Source organism: Geotrypetes seraphini, chromosome 1 (assembly GCF_902459505.1).
Source record: "Geotrypetes seraphini chromosome 1, aGeoSer1.1, whole genome shotgun sequence".
In the NCBI taxonomy this organism is placed as follows: Eukaryota; Metazoa; Chordata; class Amphibia; order Gymnophiona; family Dermophiidae; genus Geotrypetes; species Geotrypetes seraphini.
The window spans coordinates 159,032,656-159,047,640 of record NC_047084.1 but is presented as its reverse complement, the minus strand read 5'-3'; the positions used below and the strand labels follow the sequence as shown (position 1 = coordinate 159,047,640).

Below are 14,985 nucleotides of genomic sequence, written 5' to 3'. Positions count from 1 at the left end.
ACCTCTTAAATTGCAGAGAATCAGTGTTAAACTATTTTGACTAAACATAGTACATTTCATAAAGCTCACACTCAGATTTACAAGATTGTCTTCTGGCAGAGAGCAGATTTCCCTTATCTAAATGCAGTTTCCTGATTTGAAGATTGAGAATGCTTATTCCCCACATACTTTGCTTTCATGTAGTTAGGTAGTAGCACCTAATTGAGATCAGACATAATATATTGAGAATGCCATCTCCTGTTAATAAACCCCCCTAATCTCCATCAGAGTAGCCATCAAGCTTTTGCCACAGTGATCCAATAAGCTCATCAGTATATATAGTAGAGTCTCTATCCAGTTATTTTAATATTAGTGCAGCTTTGTTTTCTGGGTCATGCTGCCATGTTTGGAATTGAGGATGTTAAAATTACTGAGTGATGGGTGAGCTACAGTGTGTCTGTAATTATGTCTTTGTTCTGTAGCGTGGGTGTAAAGACTTCAGTAGACGAATAACTCAGACTGGCATGCAGCTATATAAACAGACCTCAGGGAGCACACAATACTTAGGACTTTAAATACTCTTGTCTCTCTGTTTTTGGGAAAGATGTATCACCTGATATATTTTTTTGCTAGGCAATGTTTAAAGATTGCTCTGCTTAATTTCCAATGCAACCTTTATTATTCTTATTATTCTATGCTTAATTTCTTGTGCAAGCCTGTTATTTGTATTGGCAGATTAAACAAAATGTGTATTTTGCCTTCAAATTCTTCTGCATTGTCACTAATAAAGATGTGTAATAGAACTGGTCCTAGTACTGCACTAGACAGTGTGCAGCAGCGGCCAAAAAAATCCCCCCCAACAAATAGAATATTAGGAATTATTAGGAATGGAATAGAAAATAAGACAAATAATTTTATAATGCCCCTATATTGTTCCAGGGTGCCTCGTCTCAAAGCATTTTGTGCAATTCTGGTCACCATATCTCTGAATAGAAAATGCTCAGAAAAGGGTGACCAAAATTATTAAGAAAAGGCGTAAGAAGTTATGGCTCTTAAATTTGGGAAGGAGACAACATAGGGGAGGGATACAAATGGAGTCTATAAAATACTGTTTGGAGTAGAACAGATAAAATGTGACTCAGTTGCTTACTATTTCAAAAAGTATAAAGGGAGATTCTGGCTGGTCACCAAAATTATATACAGGAATGAGAAAGAAACAATCAAATTCCAACTCCAATACCTTTCTCAAATTTGTTTAGGAAGTCTTGAAATGGACATAAACTTATTAAAAAACATCTTCCTACATCAGTCACTTTAAAACACTTTAAATTCTGCTAAGGGGAGAGCCTCAGATCCCCATGCGTTGCTAAATTTTATAACTGCACTAGAAAGGGAATAAATCCTCACCGGCTCTTAATCCCCCCCCCCTGTCCCACTGAATGCTGCTCTGCTTCTTCAAAGTACAACTTAGAACATCAAAAAAAATCAAAGAATCAAGCTACTTAACTGCAGGGCAGAGTACGTTAGTAGTTTAAGAATGTCACTGCATCCCCACCAGTCCTCGCTGACGTCAAGCTAGCTGCTGTTTCGCCCACAATATCTGCAAAAATAAGAATAGAAAAGTGGCAGGGAACGTATCTTTTTGCAGAAAAACATTCCAATAATACTGTAAATTACAGACCAAACATACATGGATAATTAAAAAATTGCACTTTTTGTTTGCTGCAATGAATGTGGTGAAAAGTAAATTAGATTAATAATAAAATTACATAATCTAATGAGAGGAAGGGAAAAAAGATAAAACCAAGGATACAACCTGGCCCTGGAAGCCAAAACTCCTGAGGGCAGGCCTTTCTGGGCCGAAACACGATCGTGTCGAGTCTATCACAATAAAAGAGATTGAGCACCAATTTGTTGTTGTTTCTTGCTGTTCACTGATGTGAAGGCAGTTTCTCATGTTTGTTTTTCAAGCAAGTTGGCTCCCCTCCCACATTTTTCCATTTTCGCAGAGATCCACTATTGGACTACGGCTTCTCAACATGGATCGTCTTTGTTTTCTTGACTGGCTGTTTCATCCATATCCTCTGCTGAGGCTTGAAGATGGAGAATACTATCTACATGATTCACTGATTGGGTTCCCTCACCAAGATCAACCTTCATTTCTATCTCCTCCTTTATTATAAAGACCTTGGAGACTTGGGACTGACTGTAGGAGAGGAGGAGGCCTTTGCACATCCTATTTAGGATGTATTTTGCCTTTATAAGCCTAGACCTGTTCTTAAGCCTTTCCTTGTCCATTCTGGGATGTTCACTACAGCTGGCTAGACAATGAACAGGTTCACACTCATATCTTTCGACCAGAGCATTGTTCTTTTCTACCTGTTCTACTGCCATGGAGTATACCTAAGAACAGGCACAAGAGAAAATAATTTACATCTGCACCATTGCTCAATGGTCACGTGCAGGTCTCTGTAAACCAGTAGTCTCAAACTCAAACCCTTTGCAGGGCCACATTTTGGATTTGTAGGTACTTGGAGGGCCTCAGAAAAAAAATAGTTTGTCTTATTAAAGAAATGACTATTTTGCATGAGGTAAAACACTTTGTAGTTTATAAATCTTTCCTTTTGGCTAAATCTTAATAATAATATTGTAATTTATAGCTAAAGAGACATAGGATCAAGAAACTGTTTTAGTGATTATGATAAACATACCGAGAGCCTCAAAATAGTGCCTGCCGGGCCGCATGTGGCCCCCGGGCCACGAGTTTGAGACCACTGCTGTGAACCGACCCTGATCAAAATTCAATTTTCAGCTCTATTGCCTGTTCCAAGTCCCTACTCCACTGATGACTTTCTGTATTGAAGTCACCTTCCTGCCTGACTTTCCATTCTTCTCTGTGGCTCACAAGACCCAATAGGGCTCCCTTCCTGGCTAAGGCCGAGAGCATGCAAACTTTCTTTACCAGCGGCACAAATCGAAATCTTTACTGGTGACTATGACATGCTGAACTTCAAAGGATTTCCAATCAAAATCTCTCTGTTATCTGACAATGCTATTTTTCACATCCTGTGATGTTGGTTTTGTAGCTCGCTGCAACCACACCAAGTTACATTCCTCTTATTTCTTTTACTTAAGAACTGTGTATCTGCAGTAGCTTCTATGCATTCCCTCTTCAGGGATTCCAAAGTTAACTGTCTGCATTTCTTGTGTGGTACTATTTAATTTCCCCACGACAATATGTCTCCTTTCTTCTACTCCTAGGAGTCTTTTTACTAAGGCTTGCTAACAGATTTGTGCATGCTAAATGCTAAGGCGCCCATTATATTCTATGGGCGCCTTAGCATTTAGCATGCCTTAGTAAAAGGACCCCCTCCTAGTATCCATCACATGTTTTCAGCTGCAATTAAATTCCTGCAGTACATGCCTTCCATGGTTTATCTGGCTTATATTGCTTCAATGCAAAATTTAATACCTTGGACTGAGTCTACTATTCTTTTCTGCTGGACTACTGAACTTTTTGTTCTACCGCCAGCTTTTCCATCTTTTCTTGCAGAGTTTCTCTTACTCTCATGTTATCTGTGCAACAATACTTTCCTTCTGGTTCCACAGTTTTCTCTGTTATTGCTTTGTGGCCTTGCCTACCTCTCTTGCTTCTCAATAGAAACCTAAGAAGCAACTATAACTCGCAAGCACATTGCCTCTGTCTATTTTATTCGGTCACCTTCAACTACGGTGCTCCTTCACATTTAGTTGATATACTAAACTAAACTAAACTTTAAGTTTGTATACCGCATCATCTCCACAGAAGTAGAGCTCAACACGGTTTACAGGAATTACTAAAGAAAGGAACTCCAATGGGAAGAAGAAGGGCTTGGTAAAAAGGAAAGAAAGAGGGGACTAAGTAGAGTGGAGAGGGAGGGAGTGGTTACATTTTAGAGAAAAGCCAAGTTAGTTCAGGGGTAAACTAATAGTTTGATATCAAGCTGTTCATTTAACAGCCTTGACTTTAACTAGTTTGTTTTTTTCTATTCTCGTTTAAAAAAAACAAAACATTAGGAACAGGATAGAACTGTCCTTTGATAATTTTACAGTTTACTTCTGTTAGTACACACATTTTCTTGCTGTACTTCTCCACAATTCGCAACCAAATTATGGTAGCTCTTTTTTACCCTATTTCCTTTCATGAGGACATGGTCATATATCTCTTATTTGATTCTCAAGTTTGAGTTCACTACTCTTCTCTTCTTTTAGTAGAAAATGAGCCTGGTTTCTTCTATAATTTTGCATATCCTTGTCTTTATTTTCCTTCCATGTGGAAATATCTCACATTTCCATTCCCCATTCATCAAGGCTTTACTACACTTCTTTGCTAGTTTCCCTTTTTCCCAGCATATTTCTTAAGAAGTTCTACTTCTTGCTATTCTTGTACTGGCTCCGGTAATTTTCAAGACAAAACAGAGCGCTCTCACAGCCCTCAAGGGGAGCATTTTTAACATGTGGCTTTGCTCCCAGTCTGCCACTATTTCTTTCTATGGTACACAGTAACATTTTTCTCTCCTTACTACTGTGTTTTTTCCTAGTTTCCTTGAAACTATTCTAACCAATGGGAATCATGCTTTCATTTTGCTTGACAAAATTTCCTTTCATTCCCATCTGTGTCTTCCTGAGCTGCACCTGGGTTTACATATCTCTTTTTTTTTTTGGTCTGGTCATCCATATATGTACATTTGCCAGTATCCATTTATTCTTTTCTTTTTGAATCTTTCTGGTGTCCTTGCCTATGCTTGGATTCCCCTGCTGCTATGCAGTCGTCTGTTATTTACATCCTTCATTACTGTAGTATTTCCTGGGTTCTTCCCTTTATCCTCTTCTTGAGAATAGGTTTTTTCAGCTTATTCTGTATTTATTTCCTATTCGTATCAGACAGTATATTTGATTTTCTTGTGAGGCAACAAGCATTTGTTTCCTTAGGGGCCAACTTTCCCTCTATCCCTATACTAAAGCTAGGGAGTCCCACATGTGAGAATATGCTGCCTGCATGTCTAAGGATAAAGTACAGTTACATATCATAAGAGTTGTTATCCAGAGATAGCAGGCAGATATTCTCACAATCCGCCCACCTCCCCTAGTTGGCTTCTTCACTTGGGCATAGAACAGATGTCCTCGTGAGTGGGTGTTGAGCAGGAAGGCACTTGTGCATGTGTGGTGTGGGCAGTCTCGAAGCTTTGTTAAAGCTTAAAGTGGCACTGCACTTTACCACTGTCTGTACCAGGCTCTGTGGATGACATCACCCACTTATGAGAATATCTGCCTGCTGTCTCTGGATGACACCTATTATGGTAAGTAACTGTACTTTTCTAGCATATTACTAATGGACCTTCTCAAAACCTCTTAGGTACATTACCAGAACTGTTTTTGATGCCTCTGATGTCACCCCCAGAGCATCAGCTTTATCGATTTGCCATGAGAACTCGGGCATGGATGAGGGTTTCAGATCTAGATGCCAATATACAGGAAAGTATTGCCAATATTCCCTGCTTAGACAATGAGCTCTTTGGGGAAAAGATTGAGGAAGCCACTCAGAAGATCACTAGATATGAACAATCCATGTCCACATTTTCATCTGCTTGAACTTCCAAATCTCACACTACCAAATGATTTTACAATCCCAAGCACCACTCTTAATAATCTAGGCGCAGGTATGCCCCATTGTCTTCCACAACCAGATAGCCTGCACAAAGACATTCTAAGCTACAGAGATCTCAGAAGAGCCAACCTCAAACACAACAAAAATTCCAGCAGTCTTTTTGACTCTATTCTGGTGAGCCTAGCGAACAGCCTTCTTCTCAAGATCTTCCCATTGGAAGTCATCTCATTCATTTCCAACACCTCTGGACCATCATCACATCAGATCAATGGGTCCTCCATATAATAATAGCTTTATTTATATCCCGTCATACCTTTTCAGTTCAAGACGGTTTACAAGAGAGGCTGTAAGGTGTACAGCAAAATTACATCATTAGCACTGAGTAGGAGCATACAAACAGTTGTGTCGTGAGACTACATAGGTAACAGGAAATTGGAGTGTGTAAGTAGAGGTAGAGTTAGTCAGTCTGAGAAGTTTAAACATATTTGTCGAATAAGTGGGTTTTTAGTGATTTTCTGAATGTATGGTACGACAGTGAATTCGGGAGCAGGTCACTTGAGAACATAAGAATTGCTGCTGCTGGGTCAGACTAGTGGTCCATCGTGCCCAGCATCCGCTCACACGGTGACCCTTAGGTCAAAGACCAGTGCCCTAACTGAGACTAGCCTTACCTGCATACGTTCTGGTTCAGCAAGAACTTGTCTAACTTTGTCTTGAATCCCTGGAGGGTGTTTTCCACTATGACAGCCTCCAGAAGAGCATTCCAGCTTTCCACCACTCTCTGGGTGAAAAAGAACTTCCTTACGTTTGTACGGAATCTGTCCCCTTTTAACTTTAGAGAGTGCTCTCTCGTTCTCCCCACCTTGGAGAGGGTGAACAACCTGTCTTTATCTTCTAAGTCTGTTCCCTTCATTATCTTGAATGTTTTGATCATGTCCCCTCTCAGTCTCCTCTTTTCAAGGGAGAAGAGGCCCAGCTTCTCTAATCTCTCACTGTATATAGTGTGGCACGGTTATGCCCTACACCTACAAAGGTAAAACAACAAAATCCAAATAGCACCAATAGGTTCCACAAAGGAAATGAAGCAGCAAAACAACGGAAAGATTGTTTGTAGATTAATAACCGTCCCAAATAATTTAAAAACAATCATAAAAACAATCCACAAAGCGTGTATACAGGCACAAGTGACCCACAGAATAGAAACCAAATAATGTATGCAATAAAAATACCCAACACTGTGGGCTCCTTTTACTAAGGTGCGCTAGCGTTTTTAGTGCACGCACAAATTTACCGCGCGGTATGCTTCTAGAATAATGCCAGCTCAATGCTGGCGTTAAGGTCTAGCGTGCACGGCAATTTAGCACACGCTATTCCACGTGTTAAGGCCCTAACGCACCTTAGTAAAAGGAGCCCTGTGTTTTGGCAAAATAAAAATGCCTTCCTCAGGGATCTTATAGAGTCCTAAAGTGTATGCTGTTGTTTTTATGTATGTTATCTTGGAAACCGCTGAGACTCCAGATGGTATATACATTTAAAAAAAAAAAAAGAATAATTGGTGGTGCACATGTAATAATAGTGTGAATGATGAATTACTGTGTGAAGTGAAATGAAATTATGAAAAGTCAATGATGGTAATTAATAACATATGCTAATGAAAACTCTAAAAGAGGTTAATTCTTATGTTATGATGATCGTCCTCTCATAATCACAAACTTCTAGCCTTCTGTTTCAGAATATACTCTTCTAACTGTTGGGAGATGGATGCTTTTCTTCTTGACTGGACAAAGATTTCTGTATGCATTCCCTTTGATTCCTCTAATAGGAAAAACTCTATTCAAACTCTGACAAGAGCATGACACCTTGATCCTCATAGCATCTCGGTGACCCCGTCAACCATGGTTCCCTCTTCTCTCCCAACGCAGCACATTGGAACCCATCACTCTACAGATATTTGTAACCTTGCAAACACAGAAAAAAGAATCCCTTCTTCATCCCAGTTTTCATTCATTAGCTCTCACAGCAATGTTAAGATCCCAGTCCACTGGTGGAAGTTTGATTGGTGGTTTGGTGTGCAAAAGCTCTTTCATGAATCTGGAAATCAAAGGGATGTACTGCAATAAGCCTTTTATCCAGAAGTGCATGAAAATCACTGATAGCATTAAGATATACTCTGGTTTTAAGACCAGAGTCAGAAAATTGAAGGAGGTATTCCAGAATTGATGGCAGAAAATATGTTTCTGGTCGATTACACCAGAGGATAAAACAAGTCCACTTGAAGTGGTAGCAATGTCGTGTAGGTGACTTTCTGGAAGCTTCAATGATGATTGAAATGCAGAGAGGTTAAAGGCTTCTAAGTAGTCAGAGATAAAGTATACATTGGTGGAATACTTTTACAGGAACAAAAATCAGTATGTCTGTTGTTAAGCTGTCTATATCTGTGGAATTTTTTTTTTTTTTTTTTCAAATGAAGGATCTCTTAGGCATTTTACTGCTTTTGGAGGACATTTATGGGCAGCTGAGCAATATTATGAAACAATTTTTATGTAGTGTGACTAAATAAGAAAGATAAGCAATCCAGATGTTTAAAACAGCTACAGTATTATAGTAGACATGAAAGCAAAATTAATTATTTGAAATGTTCTAAAAAAAATTGACTTAGTCCTGCAAATTGAAAAACTACTGTCTAGAACAGTGTTTCTCAACCTGCAGTACGTACGCAGGCTGATTGCCATTCCTCCCTGCCACTCCCGCCACTTGCTCGCTCGCTCACTACCTGCCCATTCATTACATTACATTACATTACATTACATTAGTGATTTCTATTCCGCCTGTGCCTTGCGGTTCTAGGCGGATTACAAATTAGAAGAGATCTGGACATTACCGAGAGAATTACATAACAGTGATTCATGTACTTTACATGGTGTGGTAGAGGATTATAAATTATAAGATATCTGGATTTTTCCGAAAGAATTTCATAGTAGAGAATCAAGTAATAACAGGGTACAGTGGAGAATATCAGTATATACTGGTTACAGAAGAAAAATTACCTAACAATGAAGGAGGAAGTTTGTTGGATACTGAAGGTAGATTCTTATTTAGGAATCAGAATATTTTTGGAAGGTAAGGTTCTAGGAGTTGACTAATGTGTTAGAGGGTGTGCTTGTGCGAAGGGGGAGGAGATTAGTTAGTGGGGACAATCACTGCTTGGCTGGCCCAGACCTTCTCTCCAACATCAGAATTGACATGGGGGGGGGAAGGATTGTGGGCCAGCGGCGAGCAATCACTGCACGCACCTAGCCCTTCCCTTCCCGGAGTTGTGGCAGCAGCGGGGGTAATTAAATGGAGTGGGCAGGGGACAGTGGCAGACTGGGAGGAGGAGGAATTGGCGGCGGGTTGACTTGGGGGTAGGCAGGCTTTGGCGCAGCTAAGGGGGTGGGACAAAGACTGGAAGGCAGTGAGGGGGACATAGGAAGGAGGAACATAGGAACTCAGGACAATAGGAAGGAAGGAGGGAGGGAATAGAAAGAGACAATTGTTGGGCTTGAGTGTGTGAGTGAGAGGGAAAGAGATATGGTGCACAAGGGGAAAGGAAGAGGAAAATTTGGCCTAGAGAGGAGTGAGGTAGAGATGCATGGGGATTAGAAGAGAGGGAGAAATGTTGGATATGGTGGTGGAGAGGGAACAGAGGGATAGATTGAAGGGGATACAAGGGGGAGGAATGTTGGGCATAGTGATGGAGGGAGAGATGTGGCATGTTATTGGAGAGGGGTGATAGAAGGAGAAATGGACAGTGGTGAAAATTGATCTGGGGGATGAGAGAGAAATAAAAGTTGGATTCATGGAGAGACAGAGAGGGATGTTGGTTGGGGAATGGAATGAGATCTGGAGGAGAGGAAGCATACAGGAGGCAGAAATAAATAAATATTGGATGCACAGTCATAAGGAAGTGCAACCAGAGACTCATGAAATCACCAGACAACAAAGGTAGGAAAAATGATTTTATTTCAATTTAGTGATCAAAATGTGTCAGTTTTGAGAATTTATATCTGCTGTCTATATTTTGCACTTTATTTGTCTATTTTTCTATAGTTGTTACTGAGGTGACATTGCATATTTTAAAGTCATCTGCCTTGACATCTTTGAAAAATCCCCAAATATAAATGATAATTAACATTTTTTCTGCATACAGTGTACTTTGTGTTTTTTAAATTTTGTGGTTACCATTATGTATTAATAAGATTGTATTGTGTGTATATAAAAAATGGAAGGAAGAAATTGCATTACAATTAGTATTATTATTATGGGGGCGGAGGTAGTCGGTTGGTATTTGTTAGGCTTAAGGGGGACTTGGCTTGAAAAGGTTGAGAAACACTGTTCTAGAACACTGAAACATCGCCTGTGTTTTTAATATTTTCTGCTTTAGATTGCTGAGCCAAACCATGAAAGACCACCTAGTGAGGGTTGCCAATGAAGCTGAATTTATCCTGAGCAGACAAAGAGCAGAAGACATTCACAGACATGCCGAGTTTGAGGTGAGTTGTGTGATTGAGTACAATTTGTAGATGTTAAGGCAAGAATTGTTCTCAAGTGTACAAATTAGATTTTTTGTGTTGAACCTTAGGATTCAGCCCTCCTTCAAAGAAAGTATCACTTCACACCAATTAATGGTTCCAATAACTTCTGCTTTATTTCCATAAGGAGCACTTTATTTACAAATGCTTATAGTTTGCAAATTAAGTCTGACTGATCGACACAGAGAACTTTTTCTGTTTCATTATGTATATAGATGTCAGTGCAAAAAACGAAATAAAGCCGCTGTTTTAACACAATGTTACAATTAATACAATTCATAAAATCTTAAATTTGCATCCCAATCAAAATCCTACCAAGTATTCTGGCCAAAGGCCTCCATAAAAAGAAAGGCATAAGTTGTTGTCTGGAACTTAGAAAATCCTTCTCTTGTCTCAGTATTTGAATGAGGGTATTCCAGATAGTGGTTTCAACCAGAAAAAAGGCCAGCCTACATGGGTATTGCTTATCTTATTGGTCTGTTTCCTGGTTGTGGGAAAAATCATTGTACTCTAAGTTGGTAAAATTCTATGAGCAGGAAAGGGATTGTCCATTCCTTGCAGTCAGGTTTTCATAAGTGCCACATTGTCGAAATTGTTCTAGCATCTTTGGTGAGTGATATTCACTTAATGGCTGACAAGTTTAAGGTCACCCTGGAGATGGTGGTCAGCCAACTGAGAGATCACAGAAATTGTCTCTTATTATTTTAATCTAATCTAATCTATTTCTGCATTGTGCATACCTAAGCAGGCTCAAAGTGACTTACAAAGAGAAGTGAGAGGCGCGGAGAGAGGCAGGGAGAGAAGGGGAGGAGAAATGAGAGAACATATGGGCAGGGGAAGATCTGAGATGTTCAAGTGTCAAAGAGGTAGATTTTCATTTTTTTCCGGAATGTGGTGTAGTTGGGTTCCATTCTGGTCATTTTGGTGAGGTCATTCCAGGTTTTCACTCCTAGGAAGGTAAGCATGGAGTGAAAAATTTGCTTGTATTGGAGATTCTTTGTTGAAGGAAGGTTTAGTAGTATCCTTTTAAGGGTCATGTGGAAGAGCTGGATGAGTGGAGCTGCTGAGTTTCCGTGATTTATTTTATGTATGATACATGAAGTTTTAAATTTTATTCGTGATGGGATGGGTAACCAGTGTAGTTGCTTGATGAAGGCTGATATCAAGTTGTAATTTGTTTTGCTTCTGCTTATGGTTGCCTTGATTTTGGATCATGGGTGATGTGTTATTTTTATATTCAGATTGCATTCATCTAGTAGCCAGGTGAAAAAATCTCTGAAGAAAATGCTACAACAGTACTGTTTATAGGGCTGACCAAATATTGGTTTAGGCATCAGAACTGGCCTAAAATCTGGGTTCGGGTTTCAACTGAAACTCTCCACTCCACCCCATGGTGGTATCTTCGTGGGAAGGGCAAAGCCTATTTGTCTCTGCCTGGTGCTACATCTCAGTCAAAATGGCTGCCAAGACTTCCTGTGGCAATCTTGCAGAGACTGCTGTGGGAGGTCCCAACAACCATTTTGAGATCAGAACTGGCATAAACAGGAACAGTCTCCAGTTGTTCCTACTTATACTGGTTCCAATCTCAAAATGGCTAATGGGGCCTCCCATGGTTGTCTTGGCATCCATTTTGACTAGGTAGGAATGAGTGAAGTTTGTTCCTGTCCCCGAAGAAGCTACTAGACCAACACAAGACCCTAACCTAAGCACAGTACCATGTAAAGCTTTGGATTCTTGCCCAGAAATAGCTAAGAAGAAAAAAAAAAAAAAATAAATTGAATCAAGTTGGGCAGACTGGATGGACCATTCGGGTCTTTATCTGCCGTCATCTACTATGTTACTATGTAACACCAGGTTGTTGCCATACTGGGACAGACTAAAGATCCATCAAGTCCAGTATCCTTTTCTCCAACAGTGGCCAACCCAGATCACAAATATCTGGCAAGATCCCAAAGAGTAAAACAGATTTTATGCTGCTTATCCTAGGAATCAGCAGTGGATTTCTCCAAGTCCGTCTTATTAATGGTTTAAGGACTTTTGTTTTAGGAAATTATTCAAATCTTTTTTAAACCCTGCTAAGCTAACTGCTTTTGCCATGTTCCCTGATAGTGAATTCCAGAGTTTAATTTAGTGAGTAGCTCTGGTATTTCTAATATACTGTGCACTATCAGTCTCGCAAGTGTATATTTTGGGAACCCTATCACCTGATTTAATTTTTGGCAATAAAGGCTATGGTAGATAGGAGTTCCTCTAATGGTTCTGACAGTAAGTTTAAAGAATGATTCTGCTTTTCTTTTGTGTCTTTGATTTCCTTTAACTGTCTAATTTTCCATATAAAGTAGACTGCAAATTATATTGGATCTCTTAAATTGTGAGTCTGTGCTGGTAGTTTAATCTCAGATTAAATTTAATCCTTTGGCATTGTTGCTCAGAAGCAACATGTGTTTTCTATGGCTCTTATGGGAGACCAGCGTGAACCAGAATGATCCCTATTCACTATACAGTGATACACACAATGAAACTTACTAAATATGCTCAGAATTGTGTAATCTTGCCAAGTACCAGAAGTCCTTATAGCGAAACCCACCACCCAGTCATCGCATATGTGAAAAATATGAATGAAAATATTTAAAATTTTTAAATTAGCGACTTCACTGAACTGAATCAACTTCTGTGAAAAAGTTGTATATAATATGAGATTTAGTACTTAGCTTTAAGCTTTATAAGGGTCCTGAGTTGACATGGACAATGTTTCATTGCCTTTTTCAAGGAACCCCTAATTAAAGTCCTTTGCTTTGAACAGAGTGAATCTCATTCAAAATGCCCACTCTAATAACAAATAAAAATGAAAAGTAAAAATTGGTAAACACATACATCATTCAAAACATAATAGATTATTTTAGCACTGCTGGCAAAGCACTGCTGGCAAAGGTAGAGGGGTACCTGTCAGATGAAATATCCTCACATGAAGAATCTTACTTCCTTTCCGCTTTAGTCAACAATCGAAAAAAAGATGACACTGATTTAAAATGTTAGCTGCGTCACCACGTTGAACGAACGAGATGATGTGTGCAGGATGCAGCCATCTAACCCACTGTCAGGAAAGGTTGGAAGCTACAAAAAGACTTGCCACTCTATTTCGCTATTTAAACCGTTCGGATAGAGGGTATTCAATTTATAGATCCACCATTGTTCACAAATCCACAATTCATGTGTCAAATCACCCCTTCTTGTTAAATTGGGAATTTCCCAAAATCGAAAAACGTACGTCACCATCAACTTGAGGTATGTCTGTCTAATGCTGGACCAGTGGTGCTTCAACTTTGCCCATCCATATCCTGCTCAGTTGCTCAGCGATGCATAACTTGATACTCCTGGTGGTTTGACCAATATAATAAAGATGACATGGACATTCAATAATGTATATTGCAGGAGATCCAAGATGGCCACAACTGGTTAACTGCTACCAGACGTCTCTGAGCACCTCTCTGATTTTTTCCTTTTTATTGATTGGAAATTCTTCAGCAGATGCCAAAGAGATGGGGGAAAAGCGCCGGAGAAGCCTCCCGGCGCTTGAAAGCCCCTCTTGCTACAATAGATGAGTTTATCAGAAGACTTCAACAAGAAACTTCATCGCCGGGATATCACCCGCTGGAGACACTGCCGGGGAGTAATGCGCCAGAGTCTTTTCCAGGGCTATATGTAACTCTGAGCCCCGACGTGAAAACCCCTCCCTACAGCCAACGCTGCTGCGGGCTAGTTCACTGCGAGAAGAGAACACACCTGAAGAGGAAGTGCTCTCGACTCCAGAGGCTAGCGTTTTGATTAACTCGCCATTGGAGATCATCCGGAGTGCTTTAAACTCAGGTGAAGAACCTCTAGCTGGGACATCATAAGCTGTGGAGGAGATTAACGTTCTTGAGGTAAAACTAGTCTCTGTTTCTTCACTAACTAAGCCAGTCTTCTCATTTATGCCTGTTAAACCCCTGGAGGTAACAAATGACACCCTTTGGGATCTGGTTGTAAAGTTAGGAAACTCTCTAAGTCCACAAATAACTAGTCTGGATAAAGAAATGAAGATTAAAAAAGAAGAAATTAATGTTTTAAAAAATGAATTTACCTTATATAAAACAGATATCCAAAAGATGGATAAAGAAGTTACCTTAATGAAACAAAACCAAAGTATGTTGGTCAAAGATAATATCATTCTGTGGAGGAAGCTGGAGGATCTTGAAAATAATAGTAGAATGAACAATTTACGATTGATAAATTTTCCCAATAATCCTCTCTGTACCTCCTAGAGATATGGTAAAAAGATATTTTCAAGAAATTCTTCAAATTCCTGAAGACTCTCTTCCTCCTCTTACAATGGCATACTATCTTCCAACACTGGCTCAAGAACAACAGGAAGGACAAATGGAGCAACCACATTAGATGTTACAGCAATTCGTGAAACCTCAGACCGAGAGAGAGCTAAACCAGTTAAGCTCTTAATTACAGTGGCTTTATCCCCAGGTAAAGGTTGGATATTGAAATTATTTTTTTTAAAATAGAAGGAAGGACAGACTATACAAATATTCCCTGATGTTTCGAAAGAAACACAGAAAAGGCGACAGCAGTTTCTTTTGTTAAAACCTGGAGTGTTACAAATTGATGGAGTCTTTTTTTTTCTCCACTATCCATGCAAGTGCATAATTAGGTACCGTTTCGTGAAATATGTTTTCTTCAGTCCAAATCAGTTGACGAGTTTTTTTTAACCCAGTAACATGTAGAAAATGAAGGACTAAC

The 14,985-nt window shown here is 39.5% G+C and overlaps 1 protein-coding gene across 7 annotated transcripts in view; it reads left to right on the top strand.

Annotated features, from left to right (window-relative positions):
• Positions 1–14,985, top strand: part of LRBA (LPS responsive beige-like anchor protein) — a 1,301,884-nt gene that overhangs the window by 481,717 nt on the left and 805,182 nt on the right. For all 7 annotated transcript variants that reach the window (XM_033940548.1, XM_033940584.1, XM_033940558.1 and 4 more), the window contains exon 36: positions 10,050–10,158. In XM_033940548.1, coding sequence (XP_033796439.1) covers positions 10,050–10,158 — 109 coding nt within the window. The remainder of the gene's footprint in view (positions 1–10,049; positions 10,159–14,985) is intronic.